Consider the following 18,421-nt stretch of genomic DNA (forward strand, 5'->3'; position numbering starts at 1 on the left):
CTCTGGGGCATCAACTTGAAAAGTTTTAGCTCACAATGAAACTCTGAACAAATGATTAATATTAACAACATTATTGAGCTGTCTTGGGATTGGAAATAGAAATCTGAACCAAGAACCAAAAATGAGTAAAATAAAAAGCCATTAAAAATCACTGATTATCACCTATATTGTGAGACTATCCCATTTCAGAAAAAAACCAATCAATATTATTTTAGAGAAAATAGTGCTTAGCTGCCACATAGTTGCTTTGGTGAGAATTAATCTTTTGCTCTTTTGAAGGGGACGTAAACATTAAGATTTCTCTAGCTGAGGAGCAATAATACAAAGAGAGGAGCTTTCCTGCCATCAGTGAGTAAGAATGGATATTGTGGCAGAGATATATGATTCCAATACCACTGTGAAGTTGTGGGTGAAGTGAGGAAATAAGCTCAAGTTTGGTGATAAAATTAAAAAATGTAGGATGGAGATGTCAAGTCTGGAGTCATTGTACTTCTCAGTAAATAATTTAGTCCTGAAGTAATGTCTTCTGTCTGAAAATAGCTATTTGGCCATTTTATAGCAGTAGACTCACATTTTCAGAAATAGGGAAGTTTGGAGGTTTTTTTACTTTGTGGTAGGTTACTCTGTGCTCCTTATGAATGCGTATGTCTGCTGAAATTAGAGTATCTAGACTCTTAATGAAATATATCATGAATAATTTTCCACCTTTTAACTTTCTCTTGAAGGAGTTTAAAAACAAGATAGAAGAGTTGCCAACATAAGTGATAGAAGAGACAAAATTTTAGTTATGTAAAGCTGGCTCAAGTTCTGAGTTCTTATGCTAAAGGAGAACTCAGTGCAGTGCAGGCTGGGAACCCCTTGTAGCCTATTGGTGCTCAGTAGGTTGTGAGAGTCTTGAACACACACACATACACACACACACACAGCCATACTAGGAGTCTTATACTGGTTTTGATTTATAACCAGAAATACTATCAGAATGAAGCTTTTGCTGTTGAAGGACTGCTTTACTTTTGATTTATTTTTTTCTGTGTAATTTGATCCTGTTCTCATTTTATTTCAGTGGCTTTAGATCAGGCCCTATCGCTAATTTCAGTTCCATGTGGTTTCCCTGGTAACGTTTTATTTTTAGCATCATTATGCTTCAGAGATCTGTCATGGAGGGTTCATTTTAATTTTATTTTATATGTTTTATTTCATGGCAAAATGGTAAAACCCCCAAACCGTAGTCTGCTCCACAAAATGTCTGTAAATACCTAAAAATTGTGACCATCTTACATGGTTAAAATTTTTATTACTTTGCTGTTACCTCCCTCCATGGATTCAGTGGAAGATTTTTAGGATACAGGTTGTTAGACATTCATGCATTTTTAAATCTTTTGAAAATCATTATCCCTTTGTGCACTAGAGATGTGTTATTCTGTTTTTTTCAGATCTACTACCACAGCAGGCCCCAAACTCTCAGCAGCACAGTGATTATAAAATAATTGGTCTGGCAAAAAAGGAGGAATACTTCTCTCATTTCTCTTCAGCACTAGTCACCTCCTCTCTCTGCAAATTATCTGGACAGAAGTAAAGAAACCGTGGAGATTGTATCTGTTTCTACTTCTAGGTTCTGTTTAATGACATGTACTTGTATAGTCACCTGAGTGCCTTGCCTAGAAATTTCAATCTCTGCTAGGAATGTGGCTGGCTGACATTCCATTCTTGTTTTGGAGTCTCCAGCAATGATTGCATAATGGGATTATAGTTGGAGATTGCAGGGGTTTGTTTTTTTCTTTTTGCTTAAATATTACTTGCTTGAACTAACTAATGTGTATTCATTTTAACCCTGAGACATTGACCAACCACCCTGACAAAAAGCACTGCTTGAGAACTTAGGCTGAATTTACAGGGAATGAAAATAACCCTGCTAAACAATAATTGAGTGAAAAATCATAAAACCCCCACAAGAAAACTACAACACTCTGAGTACAATATCAATGTGATGTTCCGTGATACTACTTCACTGAAAAAGGAAAAAATGTAAAATTGTGTTTTAAAGCTGTCAGTATTTTTCAAGATAGTTTGGATTTAGAGTGCTATTAGCCCATTAACAGATCAAGGACTTTCTGATTATGTCTTTTACTCAAGCTACATAGGAAAGCTGATCTGTCAGAATTTATCAGCAGATGAATATTTATTTATCTTCTTATATAGGCTCCTATTTATAGTATTTGTCAAGCAAGTTCTCTCCTAGGGATGGATTATAATATGAGCACTTCTGGTGTGATGAAAGCCTTCCCATACCTCAGGCTTTGTAATCTCCTTTTATCTGAAATAATTGCCATAATAAGACATAAGGTCTAAAAAGTTTTAACTAAAGGTCCTGTGCTATTCAGAAAATGCCTTGGTTACAAACAGATGCTTCTATCTTCTGGCAGTCCTGAAATCAAGGCTCTTCAATAAATGAAAAAGAGCCCAAAATTTTCATGGTTACTAGGGAAAAGAGGAGAGAGAAATAATCCTTCCTCTTCCTTGAAGAAATGACCAATTCATTTCATAAAGTATGTCATTCTCAGAATTTTTTAGCTTTGTATCTTCATCGAACAATCTTGACTTAATCTGATCTAAAATAGTCTGATGGGACTTAGATGTTAGTTGGGCCAATAACATCTCATCACTATGTCTTGAGAGATGAAGAAAAATAATGAGAAAGTTGCCAATTATGGCCTTTGGCCCATTCCAGCTGCCATACCTAAGAGCAGTGCTAATGGGACTTACTGGGTTCCTTTCTGCCAAATTTGCTTGTTTTCTTCACATAGACACATTTTTTCACCTCTTGCAGTGAGCAGGAATGAAAGGCTTTTAAAAGAAAGAATTGCTGGAGCTTACATATTACAAAGGCTCATACAAATTGCCTGTCAGTCAATTGGATTTGATAGGCAGGAAAGACACATTGGTGAGAAATGGGGTTAGGACATCTGCAAGGTTCCAGCTAGAACATTTCTCATTTCACGGTTTTGAATTTTTCCACTAAGTGGAGAGCTGAAATGCTGCTGCTTTTGTTTGTTGATGTGGGTTAATAATTAGCCACTGCTTGATTTGATGGTTTTGTTAGTGCTGATTATTTGATCTATTTTGGGAGACATTCCTGTTTTGAAAGCTAAATGTGATGGCACTGCACTTTATTTGTACTTTGCTCCTGTAGAATCTTTTTCCTCTCTCTTAGAAGGGAGAGGAGGAATAAAGAGCAATAAAAATAGGTACCTTGAAGAAGTATCAGCTTTCTAGAAGCGTGTGTCAGTCACCTTTTTTTTCTGTAGACAAAGGGGCACAATGCTTCCAGTGGTTCATGCTGCCAGTACAGTAGGACCCAGGAGTGTCTCCATGGGCTGTGGTGTAGCGGTTCATGTTGGGTGATGCACAGCCCTCCCTGGAGTCCTGGCTGCCAGGATTAGCCTCTGAGGTCACCTTTGAATGTATATATTTTGGGCACCTATACAGCTTACTGTCATGATCTTTCTCACTGTATAGTGGCAAACACAGGAAGAATGTACTTCCCAGAATGTGTGCAATTTATGGAGAAAGAAAAGTAATGATATGGTAGAAAGGAAGAAGTGGGTAAACACAATCTATTGTATAGAGTTGTAGTTTTTGTGAGAAAATAAGGTAGGGTACTAGGACATGGGATTAATACTACAGTGAGGAGAGTAGGTGTTATAAAATCTAAAAATATCCAGATTTCTACTTTTCTAAGAGCATTAAAGGAGAATGGAAGAAACTGGAGACAGCTAAGATTTCCATAACTCATTGTCTTTCCCTCTTGTTCACATTCTGTCTATATTCTTGTCCATGCTGGTGAATCACTGACTCTGCTACTACTGCTGCAGGTTTATAATTTCCCAGGCTCTTACTGCTGACAGTTTCCAAAGTCCAAAGCCTCACACAAGCTTCTTACGCTAGACCATGGGCAGCCAGGGCTGTACTCAGCCTGTTTGTATCCATATTCTACACAGCCACACTAAGGATAGTGCAACAGGTTTCTTACTGGCAGGTGTCAAGTAATTCTGGCAATTTCAAGGGAATGTTTATTTCTATTTTTAAAAATTGTTTAGAAATTAATTTAATCCACGCATCAATCACAATATATGTGTCCATGTGTGTGCCGTGTTTTGACATTATGATTACTTACCTGGACAGAGCTGTAAGTTGTAGCAACAGCTAGAAGATTTCCTGCTAGTTTTCAAACATACAGGGTTATTTAATCTTGATAGTATACATTTCCTCAAGATTGATTTGGTTCCAGTGGACTTCGGATGCTGAAAAGACTTGAGTGATTGTGTGTGTTAGCTAATACACAGACTTCCAGAAGTTTTTAACATTTGCTATGATAGCTAAAGGATCTTGTTTATTGTAACTGACTCTTCACTGTCCCAAGAACCACTAGGTTTTAAATTTTTGTTTAAGGTGATGTAGATTACAGTTTGAAAAGAAACAGCATACAATATACAAATCTTCTGTCCTTTTGTCTCATCTTCTTAATATGCACTTAATATGCAAGTGCTTTCAAGGAGTAAAAATGAGGCAAACCTGAATTAAAGTATTTTCTTCTTCAGATTCCTTTCAGGCACTTGGTAGTAGAAGACAGAGATTTGAACTTTGTGTTCAGTGAAGAGACAATATAATCAACTAGATGCTCAGCAAAACATCTAAAAATATGTATTTGGAAAGTATATGCTAAAAAGACATAAAGTACTTTCAACACTTTTATGCTTAAGTGATAGATCTGTGATGTTCATATCCAGAAGCTTCTGCTTGCCTAGGTTGTTCTTTGGTATTGGTACCAGAGACATGTAAGTATTGCAAATATCTGAACTTCTGGATTCATAGCACCTTAATCAAATTGAATTTTCTCTTCTGGAAAAATGAAGGATCTTTTCATTAATGCAGGAAACAATTACTGCAGTTTACATAAGGTCAATTCATACTTTTTAGTAGAAAGCAGCATTACTGTGCAAGCTGCTGCCACAGAGTATCATTATGCTGTGAAAACCATGTAGGAGTGCATTTAAATGGAGCATTTTATTTTTGTCTCACAGAAGAGAGAAAAACGGAATAATTTTACAGCATACAATTTTTTTCCTATTTAAATGATAACATCAGAATTCAATCAGGAACTGGCAGCACTCAGTAAAGATAAATACAGTTGCAGGAGATTATGGCATGTACCAAATGTCATCTTTGTGCCTTAAATATAATACACACAACAGATATTACATGTCTGCCTGTAATTTATTATACGACTACTTTGTTTTATGTAGTCCAATCTTTTAAGAAGTGAGAATCAGGGTGGACTTGGAATTCAATTTATCAGCTGTATATCAGTGCTAAACTCTCTCTGGACAATCCAAAGCTCCATGTTGCTATAATTTAAAAGCAGAAATACATTTGCATTTTTCTAGAGAATTATGAATAATGAGATACTAGCTACAGAGAAGTAACATTTCTGCCTTGAAATGTTGTGATTATAATTTTTTCTAAAAGTAAACCCTAAAGTTTCTGCAGTGATTTAGACAGTGGCTTATTTTTACTTGTTAAAAATGTTCATTGATTCCACACAAAGCAGTTGCATTGTAGGTGAAACAGATTGGTTAAGTCTCTACAAGGACAGGACAGGGTATAATAGAAATTGGAATGGGCACCCTTGTAGTGTATAGTTCTGGCAGTTGGATTCCTTATGTACAAGAAAGTACTATCAACTGGTACTTGGAGAGATGGATTAGAAATATGGAATTTCAACTTCATTTCCTAGCAAATAGGAATAAACACTGCAAAAGTAAAGTACTCTAAATGCTACAGGAGCAATGTCTGGATAAGAAACGAACGACAAGGTGCTATAGCTTTTTTCATTTTTCTGATAATAGAAAGCACTGTGAACATCAGATTAAAGCTTCTGAATGATGTGTATTCCTTAATTTTTTAGTTTCTCATCTCCAGTTTCCACTAGTCCTGATAGAAAGTATGCTAAGCCTGTGCAGCTACACTATACTATAAGTAATAACTGATCGTTTATCTGTTTCAGATTTTAAATTCTGATTGAACAAAGCAAGTTGATACAGTCTGTGGTATACTGCTGATCCATGGTTTTCCTCAGTGTAGCAATGATGCAGCACATCTAGCAGCTACATCTGTTTCTATGGCAGCAGATCTCTTGCTGTGTCTTTCTACATGCTTTCCTTTGTAACAACAGACTGTTTGTACAGTCTAACATGGCTTAGTGGCATACAACTGATACTGCTCAGCTCACCAGCCTTGCTAAAAATCCATTCAGTGAGCTTCACTGGTAATATGTTCCTTCTCAATGACAAGAGCTCAGAGCTTTGTAAAGTAGGTACATTTTATATCTTAAGTATGGAGGAAATTAATTGTGTTGCAGTGACCCAGTCTTCATTTATTTGACGAATAACTGAAGAGGAATTAAGAAAGCACTGATGTGTACTAATTAGCATTCTACACTGCTTGATAAAAATCACATGCAAATTTAAAAATTTTATATTTTTTTCTTTCAGTGCTGCTTACTCTTCCATTTTGTATAGCATCTTCAACCTTCTCCTGACTCACTTTTTAAATCTTGGGTAAGGTATAAGTTTTGGAGCTTTTAGACTTATATCTGAATTCTTCCACCTGCATCATAAAGTAAGTTGCTGAATTGAGAACTCTCATTAAAAATAAAAGTGTTTTAAGAAACCTCTTCCAGCTATCTGCCTTGGTTTAGCAGATCAGACAAAGCTGCAATCTGTTAGGCTTACAGAGCTCACAGCACATTTGTTTTGTGTTACCAACCAGAAAGTGCTATGTGAAGCTGTCCTGATCATTTAAACTGCTCCTCTTCAGTTTTTCTGCTCATTATTGGTAGTAAACCAAGGAATGATTTGTCATCATACCCATAGTAGTTCTCAGGAAACTAAAGCCTAGAAGTGGCCAAAGCCTGCAACTGTTCCCTACCAGGCTGGTTCATAATTGTTGTTGGGAGATATAGGATAGTTCACAGGTGAAAATGAGCAAAGCTATTGCTCCCAGTTGTGTAATGTTATTCACATAGCAGAGGTAGTCTTCTGGCCCTGGCATGGGGTAGGAACAGACATGATCCACAAACTGTGTTTGAAGTAGAGCAGAGACAGGATCACATTGCACTTGGATATGCTCCAGTCTTCTCTGAATGATTCGGTGAGAGAGCAGAGCTTTTCCTTATGCCTCATTTAGTAGCTGTGGAGATTTGACAGATCCACAAATCCTCATGGCTCCCATTTCTTTCTGAGCAGATTGTCTGAAGAGATTACTGCACGTATAACAGAAAAATTTTAGAGAGAGTATTTGCAACCTTGCCACAATTTGTTCATTGATTCATATTGAAGGTTTAGCTTTCTCCTTCTAAACCTGGCTTGAACATGTTAACTTTGTGTTGTGTGTGTTTTTATGCACATATATGCAGCTGGAGTTCCCTTACTTTTATTTTGAATGTAGAGTATAGAGACACTTGGAAGTTTTATCCCACGTTTGATACATTCTGTGCTTTAAGGTTTGTGAAAAGATTTTATTCATAACTTTATGAACAAGGGTTCTAATGCTTTTAAAATGTTCCTGTTGAATTAGGTGTGCACTGATATGTCACACAAAAGGTCTTCAAAAATCTGTACCAAATATATTCTGATACAGTCTTGTCTTATGTGACTTCTTATATCCAGGCCTCTGAAGCTCTTATAAAGTTCAGCACAAAATAGATTTATGTTTCAGTTTAATCAATCATACTTGTCACTGTTTGAGGGTCTCTTGTGCCCAAGACCACTCAGATGGACATAGGATGGTGGTTTAAGGCTTAGGGTATTCTTGAAGCTGCCGAAGAAAGGCTGCAGGAGACAATCGTCCGGTCTCAAGGTCTGTTTTTTATTTCTTATCGATAAGTGTTCACGCTCGCGAGCAGCAGTCTGATCAGCACCGTGTCCAGGACGAAAGTCTGCCCACAAAAGGCAGGACTTATCTTTTATACCTTAAACTACGTATTCTATGTTTACACTATTTTTTCAATACTATAATATCTTATTACTATGTCTAGTTTTGTCCCCAACCAATTTGTGATTCCCAGCATTCCTTACCAACATGGAGAACAAGAAGAAGAAGAAGAAAGAAGACACTACACCCCAAATTTTCCATCTTGGCCTCGTGGCTGCTAATATAAACAATCCTAAAAACTACCTTTTTTACATGCTAACTATCTAAATCACACTCTAGATTCACTTAACGGTTGCATTTCTTCTCTGAGAGAAGGCAGATGTTTTTATGGTGCAGGACTCAGCTCTCTGACCCCCCTGGCTCTATTTGGGGGTCTTTTAGGGGTTTGACAGGGGGGTTTTCTCACCCACAGAGGGTTCAGAGGGACTCCCTGGACCCCCACAATACTTTTGCAAACCCCTCTGCATGATCACATTTAGTCATCAATCTTGATCACGGTGAGCGGCTCTCTTAAATCAGTGACACTCTTGCTGTAGCCAGAATGGTCTAAAAGAATGTGACAAGGTTTGTCATCTTCATCTTAGATGAAGTTTTATAATATAATCTCTACATCAAAGATACCCTTCATAGTGGGACTTTGTTTTTAGCCTAAATTCACTTGTTTAAAATGTGACCTTTAAAAGTTTGAATTAATTCAAAGGGGCCAGTCCCAGAGGAGAACTCATCACATTTGCATTGCATGTCAGCATTCAGCAGTCCTACCCTAATCTTTCTCTCTTGTACCCTTCACAGGGTCTCTCCCAGCCATACCAGCCATCACTGTCTGTAGCTTTTCCATGCTGCCAACACATGTCCCAGAGGATGGGACACTATAACCTTGGGCCACAGCCCTTATGCTTCACACAGCCTCACTCAAGGCATATGATGCACTGCCACAGCAGCATCTGCTGCTGGCCAAATGAGAGGCCTCCTGAAACTGACTCCTGATGCTGTGCGGGCAGGACATTCTTCAGCCCCAGCCACAAGAAGAAAGCACCTTCTGTCACCACAGAGGGAGCAGTATCACAACTGTGCAGACACTTGTCTTTTTTTGAGAGACAACATACTGGTTTTTGATTTCTTTCTCGCTTGAGGGCTCCTATCTTAACTTGTCATGAAAATCATGGCATGGGGATTGCCAAGTGACCCAGATTTGCACCACAGCTTGAGGCGATGTCAGTCCACCCTGTGTGCCTTGGCATGGAGCACAGCACATGTGTGACATTGTTGTCACCACTCAGCTCTGTGCTGCCTGGCTGGAGTCAGCAGGGACAGCAGCTGCCCAGTGCCCCCAGCCACAGCAGGTCATCTGCTCCAAGGACACACAAGTGCAAAGGGGCAGCCTGCACAAAGGCGCAGGCACACTTGGGAAAGCTTCTCAGAGTGTTTGCTGTGCTGCCATGCATTGCAGGGGCTCTGCCACTCCCTGTGGTCCTTATTAGGCCATTGGCAGTGTCAGTGCAAGCCTCAGCTGCAGCTGTGCCTCACTTCTGCCATTTCAGGGTGTTTCTAGACAGGTTTGGAGGGTCTTTGCTGTTTGCTTACCACACTACCTTGTGTGCCTTCTAGGTAAGGCTGCTTCTCTCAGGTTTGCCCCTGACTTCTGCCCTGTTCTCACAAATCCAAGGCCGGCCTCGCCATATCTGGCAGCTCTACCCAACACTAGCAAGATGGTTTAGGGCCATTAGGGGCTTAGTAATGCAGCTGGTGCTGCAGAATGATTGACCAGGTACATCCTCACATGGCTTGAAGTTCCCAACTCACTTGGTTGTTTTTTTTTTTAATGTTTTTTTGGTTAGAGAAAAGTTTGTTTGGACACAGTTCCTTACAAATTTTTACCACTGCACAAGGTCTTGAGGTTTCTCATCAATGACCACTTTTACACATCATGAGATACCTAATAGTGAAAAACAATTTGGGAGGAATAAGACTTTGCTTCACCACAGATAAACAAACATCAATGAGGAATCTTATCTTTATTTCATGATGTTAGCACAATAAACTCACACAGTAGCATTGATCTGTACTTATTTAACAAAATACATTTATAGCAATTTACAAATTATTTTCCATTTGAAAACATGGCATAACATTTTATTAAACACAATACTTTATATAGAGAATTCTCATTTAAAAACATATTTTATTTTTAAGTATTTTCTTTTCTCAGTAAAGCACAGCCTAACAAAGAAATTCGTGCCTGTTAGCAAGTAAGAAAATCAGAACACTAAGAAGATGTCACCTGTCAATTTATTTGATTAATTTTAAATTAAGGTACCAGTGGAATGTAAACAAAGAGTAATTTTACAAAAGGCTCCTTATCAAATATACATGCAGAGGTCTGAGTTCCAATGTATATATTATTACACTTCTGCTCTCTAACGTAATATAATTTGATAAGCCATTATTAAAAACAGTAGCCTTTGGCACTTTGAGTAAAAAAGAATATATCAATATTTATGTATAGAACATAATTTCAATGATTACACAAGAGCTTTAAAATCTTTTCTTAAGAAATAGGAAACTTTAGGAAAAATATCACACTGCACTTGAAATAGTGCAGCAAATTTTAGAGTAATAAAAGCAACATATATGCCAATATATATCTGACTAAAACCAAGGAATAAAGAACAAACACTCCCACCAGGAATCCTGCTGTTTCCAAAACAGCTAAATTGCCAGAGGGAACATTTTCTAATCTTTGCTTTATTGCCATTATTCTCCATTTCAATTTTCCTTTATTTCCAGGTTCATCTACTTATGTTCTTTTCCCCTGCACTTACAAACTAACAAATGATTGCATCTTATTTCCCTGCACTGATAGGCCAACAGTGTTTGTGTCTTACCCATTCCTTTAAAGCTAATCCTACCTGCTTTATCCTGTACCTAGACTAAACTAAATCCAAAGGGTTTTGTTCATGACAGTCCAAGTGTTTGTAATTCCTTGGAATCTTGTACAAAATTTCATATTAAATACCAAGGACTAAAGATACATCCTTTTGAAACAAAAAAACAAATCCTGACTTGTAAATACTAGCGTTTGAGAACTTATTTCTAAAAAAATTACTTCTTTTTCCTTTTCTCCTGGTACTATGATTATTTTTCCCAGCTGATGTGCCTTAAAGTATGTCTTCAACATACAGTGCCTTAGACAATACATAGACAATATGCTGCAACCCTACTGGGCAGCTTCTTACATGCAACCTGCAGAATGCTTTCTCCCAATCATCCGAAGTATGATGGGGTCATCTTGTATCACTAGCAGAAAGAGTGTGGTCATTTCTTTAAGGACTGACACTCTTCCATAGCACTGGGTGATGGGCAGGTGAGGGAAGCATTGCTTGGCACAATTGGCTTGACAGCAAGCATTCAGTAAGCCCGGAGCACCTGAAAAACTGGGAAGAACATATAAAGCTTTCCATCAACTCACAAACACCATCCTCATCCTTGTGTAATTACTTAGGTTTGGGGTTGGGTTTGGGATTTTGTTTTGGTTTGGAGGTGGTTTTTTTGGGTTTTTGTTTAGTTGTTTGGTTTGGTTTTTTTTGTTTGTTTGTTTGTTTGTTTGTTTTTTTGGTCTATGTTTGTGTTGTGCTGTTGATCTTCTTGAACAGGATGATTCTTCCTTCTACCTCCTACTTGGCCGGGGTAGGGTGGGCCCTTCCTTGGAGTTCTATAGGGTAGGGTCTGTAGAAAGGTTCTGACTATAAAGAATGTATCTGGTTTTCTGATACCCTAAATGAGAAGAGGACTTAGACCAAACCACTTCTCTCAAGAAGCCAGAGAGAACAGACCTGATTTGCTATTTCTTATTCAGTGAGAGGACTGCTAAGCCTCCTAGCTTCCCTTCCCTTCCTAGCAGGTGTCTGAGAGTTGTCTCTCAGGTAGAAATAGGAGAGAATGAAGAGCTGCAGTGGGTGAGCACTGCCCGTCTTCCTTCAGGGTTTAAGTCAGAGACAAATTAAATGAGGCATTTCTTCAAGTAGGCCCATTCAAGGACATGCTATGTTTATTCCTTTGAGAGCTTATACTTTCAATAATTTTTTGGCAATGGAGATTTTTAGCAGGCAAGTTTTTTCATTATACCCAAAGCTTGGTTTACTAAAATAATTCATGTTCTCTCAGGTGCAGAGGCCTTTTATATTCTTAAGTGGCAGTGGTGGGAAAAATATGCTTAAGAAGGCTCTGGAGAGTGTCTCAAGGAAGGTGAACTGTAGCAGTGGCACAATGCAACACTTGTTCAGTGATTCTGCAATACCAAGGTATTCCATTCTTAAAGAGAAGCACAAATCCCCTATGTGATGGTGATTGGGGTGAAACTTGTGATTGTTCTTGTGGCATACTAAGCAAGTGAGGTGAATGACTGCTTCTAAGTGTGAGCTATGATATTAATTCCTGTCTCCTTGGAAGCTGTTCAGGAAAGTTGCCATCTATTTTTATTTACTCATGGCTCACCTTTCACATTTGCACATCTTGCAACTGTTGGTGTCCTGCATTATTTTTTAAAAACTAATAGAAAAATGGAAGGGTCACTGAAGGATAGAATAAGAAGTTTAAAAATGTAAAATCTGAATTACTTGTAGTACTTGATAAGACCCCTTAAAAAACGTAATTGAATACAATTCTACAAGTTAGCCCACTAAGAAGCAGCCTCTTCATTAGTAGCACCTGTTCTTAAACAAAAGTTGAGCAGTAGCAGCAAAACTATTCAAAATAGATAGTCATTCCATTTTAATGGAATGTCACCCACACATTTTTGTTGCAGTAGACATCTTAAAGAACTACACAAAACCTTTGCAATCTTTGAATGTGACAGATCCACTATAACAAAGCTGTAAATATTTCCTACGCTAAATGAATGCAGCCAGCATCATCATAGTATTAGCAATATTACTTGTAAAGTAACTGCACATCAATATGTCATGTTTGCAGAGTCTAATAATTATATAATTTTTCAAAACATGTAAAGTTATCATCAGCACCATCCTGTATTAAAGATTTGGTGCAAATTCTGCAAAGGTGAATATATACCACTGATACAGCCTTTGCTGTGAAAAAGTCAATTTTGGACACAAATATAAAATAGAAAGTTGGCACATTCAGGAAATACAGTGTCTGTGTTCAAGACCATTCTTTTAATTGACATCATTGCCCTCAGATAAATGTTTTGAATCTGAAGAAACAGGTTGCATTAAAATGTTTCACATTAGTTCTGGCATTGTGCTTTTCCCCCCACCACATGCTTTTCACAGGCTCATGCACATTGCAGGGCTGCTGGTCAGTAAATTGGCACATAAAGGTAAATATCAGCTCAAAACAAAGACAGCAGAACCTGTGTCAAGACGTGTTTACTTTGTGGTGGTATGGTCCAGCTGATATGTCTCCTCTCAGTCCTTGTACGCTCGTGTGGGGGATGTGCCTTTATAGAAGATGTTTCTGGTGTTCTCTGGACTGCTCCCTCTCTCAGGGATTAAAATGATGTTACCTTTTCTTCGAAGTGTTGAGTCCCGGCTAGAAGAAATGGACAGAGTCTCTGAGCCAATCTCACTTCCCTCCACTGGTGTGACTCTTATCGTGGTGATTCCATGATGGTGATGCTCGGTGTTATCTATGTTGCTTCTTTTCCTGTCACCTGACCCATAACTGTCTTTTAAGGAGTCACAGCTCTCAGAGTCTCTGTTAAGATCATTTAGCTCATATGTTTGACGAAGAGTGACTTTTTCAGGACCTTTCCATTTCCATGACCCACTTCCTTCGCCTTCTGAGGGCATCTGAATTACAGGTCTGTTATTTTCTGGATGGGCCTCAACTCTTACAATGCTACTTGGCTCATGGTCTGTCAAGGTTTTATATCTGATGGCTCCTGTACAGGTCACTGTGCTTCCCTCTGAACTCTTTGGACTGCCCTGAAGCACTCCTTGCTGCTTAGACATGGCTATTACTTGCATGATTCTTGGCTGGCTATTACTCCTGCATGCAACACTCTTCTCAGCAGCTTTCAGCCATTTAGCTCTAGCTGAACTACTTTTGGGTGATGTGTTCACGTTCTCCTGAGTCTCTTCAGGAATGTGTACCAGCTGGGATGAGCCAGGACGGGACTGAATAGAGACCCTTGGCCCACCAGTAAGACCTGAGTTGTTACAACCTGGTACGCTGCCAGGTTGGATTTTCAGGTATTGGCTAGTTGGGCCATGATGATCACCATTTACACCCACTCTGGAGGGTTCTGAACTTGACCTCATTTCGATAGCCCTTGGTGGTGACTGGCCAGATTCAGTCTCTATTACCTGCAGTGACAACTTTCTACTTTCATTCTTGTTCTTCCACTGGGACAGCAGCTGTTTGGAACGGGCAGAATCCATTGATGCGTGTATTGTTGCATTTCGTCTTGCTGGATCTTCCAAGGATGGTGTGTTGACTCTTGGCAAAGTGTTGCTGAAAGTAACCATGTTTTCTTTTCCCATTGGGCTTCGTGGTGTTATTATTTCTACATCAGCATTTGCTCTCTTCAGATTGGTCAGAGAGCCTGAATCTCTGTGGTTTCTATTCAGGATACTATCTGTACGGTGAGAGACAATGCCATCGCTGCCACCACCATTTTTACCTGGCAGGATTCTGTTGGCATCTTGGCTGAGGTCTGTCAATGACCTTAGAGGTTCTCTGTGAAAATTTGGGTGAAACACATTCTCGTCACTTGGTAAGAAGTTCCCCACAGCATACAGGCCCTGATATTTGGACAGAAGCATCAACAATTGGTTAAGTTAAAAAGGATGCATTTTAAGGTACTTTAATTATTCTTTTGCTTTTAAATATAATTCAGTGACATAATTACTCCAGCTAAACCGATGGGTATGCTCACTTGCCTTTCCTCATTAGTATAGCCTTAGTCCAAATTCTGTCCTCAATCTGGTACCTCTAGGTATGTATGAAGTAGTCTCAGTAGGATAACTGGGGCATATTATTCATAGCACTAAACAGTTGAGGTATGGATTTAGCCTCCATGAGCTTTCTTTTTATCAAGCAACAGATACAGCTACAGAAATAATGTTTTGTCAGGAAAAGAGCAAAATAGATGTTTCCACTCTGTTAGGCAAAGCTATTTTACAGCTATACTACCGCCTACACTGATTTACTGAATCTTGTTACAGCCTGAGTTGTTCTCTGCCATTAGCAGATTCTGCCCTTTCTACTGCACAATAACCATGTAATACAATATCTACATAATAGAAAAATTTATCAGCTTTAAATCAATTGCTTTCCAAGCTGTGCAGAACTTTAATAAGATTTAGTTTTAAAATATTTTCCTAATCAGTAGGCTCACTGTAAAATGCTTTCATTTAAAAAAGACTCCACTGAGGGTAGCCTGTGAGAGGGTCAAATATCTGACTCAATCACTTGAGTTACTTGTTCTTTACACTCCTTTCAGAATTATTTGTAGTTTCACATTATTTCTCCATCCTCCTACTGATGTGTAGTCTTGAGGGCAGATTTACAGAGCACTGGGAATTCAGGACAACATACTCTCTGCTGTATGATGTCACACAACAGTATATTAAGACCTAACAAAGCATACTTGTTTGTGTATTTTAAACATGGGGATAACAGCTCCATTTAGGTAAATCTACAACGACAGTCATTTGAAATAATATTCTCAAAAGAGTGCCTTACTGCTCACAGTGCAGTCATAGAAGCTCACTTTAGTAGCTTATTGGGTTTCTGTTATTACTCTGACTGCTCTTTCTTCTGCCACTATGAAAGGCATTTTTCCATGGTCACCTCGGCAGACCATTGCAGGTACCTCAGGTTATGTTATCACAGAAAAAAGGAGGTCAGGAACTTATTTTAGTATTATACTAAAATTCATCATTGACTGCTTGGGGGTAAAACCATCCCACTGGCTCTTATGACCCTTCTGTTCACCTGCCTACACTCAAGCAGTGGTGTCAGCAGAAGCTCTGATTGCTCCTGGGCACCTGTGTTGCTCTCTGAGCAGCCAGGGCAGTGAATTCCTACTGGAGACATACTGAGAGCAGCAAGCAAAAGCAAGTGCTTGATGAGCTTCCTCTGACAGATACAATCAGGCCTGACCTACATGGTTCCTTACAGGGCCCTTCCAAGGTGTTCCATTTCTTTTGACATGGTACAAAGGAAAAACATAAGGAATAACCTGATCTGAGTATCCTTTTTCTGCTGCATGGTTTCCCTAAGAACTCCAAAGAATCACAAGTGTATAATATTGCCTTTAATTTCTTGAATATTCAGCAATTCACTCAGCTGAGTTGCTCCTACTAATTCAATAATTTTTTGAGATCATAAAGCGAATACTGTCAGTATCAAGTCAGGTCAGCAACAAATACTAATTAATCAAATATTTTTATTCTGGTATGCTTTTAAGTGTGGATTAGAAAATATGAGTATTTTAAAGTATTTAATAAAGCACATAAAGTTAAAACTGTTTTTGTATACAATGCCAGATTATTATATTCCACTTTATGCACTGTTCTGCAACTTCACATTGAAATACTTGTTCGCTTTTTCCTGTTTGCTTTTAAAGTCATTATCCCTAATTCATCATCTTCAACACATACTAACTTTATTTATACTTATAGCATGTGAGCATGATGAAAAGTTTTCATAAAAATACCCACTACTCTTATTCCAGCCTTATAAATGTAATTTTCTAAAACTTAATCATGACTATTATATTTACCAAATAGAGAGCAATTCCTCCTCCTATGAGAAAGCCACAGTAAACATCAACTGGATGATTCTTATACTGGGTGATACGAGTCAGACCGCATATAATTCCACAGATGATAAAGGCAAAGACCAAGAGTGGTTTAAGAAGTTTTGAGGAGTCTGTTAATGTAGAATTGAAGTACATCTTGAAAAATAAAGAAATAAAGAAGCAGTTGAAGAAACTTAAATATACCTAAGAGGATGTTAATTTCTCACATTAAGTGTTCCTTTTATATATAGATTACTAGTACACAGTAATATTACAAGTAATCAATTTAATTTTGCTTTACAGTCCTGTTAAAATTTGCTCACTTACTGAAATCACAAGGAATGGATTTCTAAAAACATAGGCAATGTTGCTTATTGACATCAATTAGGATAAGTATTTTATGTCTCAGTATTGTTCCAAATCAGCACCTAAATGTTCTATAAATGTGACTAAGGAGCCACCGCTTGTGAATTACAGAAGCCAGATGTCATGCCAGATGAAGGCAATAACCTGTTCCAACAAAAGCTACCACCAGATGCTTTAGAGAGCCATTTCTCAACTGAGGGCCATAGTATCAGGGAGGTCACAAAAATTAAGTGGAGGTGGTTCATCAGTGTTATTCCAAATCTGGCCTTTCTCTGGGCAGAATAAACACTGGCAAGCTCCCAGTACGTGCACAGTACTATTACCTAATGTCATTAACTGGTCATTACTGTTGTTCTCCTCTGATTTTTACAGCACAAGTGATGGAATTACTCTTTAAACTTCAATTAAGTTGTCTGTAGAACAAGCACTGTGGGCCATACTGAAGAAATGTTACTGCTCAGAAGTGCAAAATCAGCTGTGATTGCTGCAGCATGTCCCACAATTCTCTGCCAGTGACTGATGGGTTTTATTCACTTGCTTTGCAGTAACACCTTGAAGGCCTCTGGGAGTGATTGTGCCATTTCATCCATGCTGCAAATCTCTGGAGGTGAAATCAAACTACATCACATGAATGTATGGCCATTAATGCCTCAAGTTTAAAAGCAGCAAATCAAGTGAAGACAGCAACAAAGGAAGCACACATAATGGTTAATTTGACTGGTAAGTTAAAATATTGCTCTGTAAGACAGATAAACACTGCATTTTATATGAGGATAATATGAGGTATCAAATATACTTTAACATAACACTTTTGTTTGCTTCTTAGCAAAGGATATGAAGCAGTTGAATCTTTTCCTTATTCTTTAATAGCTACAATAAAAACAGCTTTATTAATAGTTTGAATTTACTTTCATATTGGTAATATAAATGCATCCATTCATCCATCCAAGATATCCAGGAAACACATAATTTTAAAATATACAGCAAATTAATTTCTGACTTTTGTCTTGTACAAATGAAACTGAACAGAGTTGGTTACTCACCGAAATGTACACTGCTGCAAAGGCTGCTAAGGTGGCATGTTGAGAAGGGAATGACTTTCTGCCAAGGAAGGACACTCAAATTATACTTCTCAGTTCAAATGCACAGTGTGAGTGCTCACTGATAAACACACTGGGTGGTATCCATCTTATACGTGCTAAGCAATATGTGATCTAGCAGTAACATTTGTCATTTGACATTATTCCTCAGAGAGGCAAACCACATCTTTATTTACTATGTCTATAGGTTTATTAA

The 18,421-nt window shown here is 38.2% G+C and overlaps 1 protein-coding gene across 1 annotated transcript in view; it reads right to left on the minus strand.

Annotated features, from left to right (window-relative positions):
• Positions 1 to 9,995: 9,995 nt before the first annotated feature.
• Positions 9,996 to 18,421, minus strand: part of PLPPR4 (phospholipid phosphatase related 4) — a 29,892-nt gene continuing 21,466 nt past the window's right edge. The window contains exons 5-7 of the mRNA XM_056497871.1: positions 18,169 to 18,226; positions 16,742 to 16,915; positions 9,996 to 14,756 (exon numbers count right to left, since the gene is read on the minus strand). Coding sequence (XP_056353846.1) covers positions 13,419 to 14,756; positions 16,742 to 16,915; positions 18,169 to 18,226 — 1,570 coding nt within the window. The 3' untranslated portion in view covers positions 9,996 to 13,418. The remainder of the gene's footprint in view (positions 14,757 to 16,741; positions 16,916 to 18,168; positions 18,227 to 18,421) is intronic.

Source organism: Oenanthe melanoleuca, chromosome 8, assembly GCF_029582105.1.
Source record: "Oenanthe melanoleuca isolate GR-GAL-2019-014 chromosome 8, OMel1.0, whole genome shotgun sequence".
Classification (NCBI taxonomy): domain Eukaryota; kingdom Metazoa; phylum Chordata; class Aves; order Passeriformes; family Muscicapidae; genus Oenanthe; species Oenanthe melanoleuca.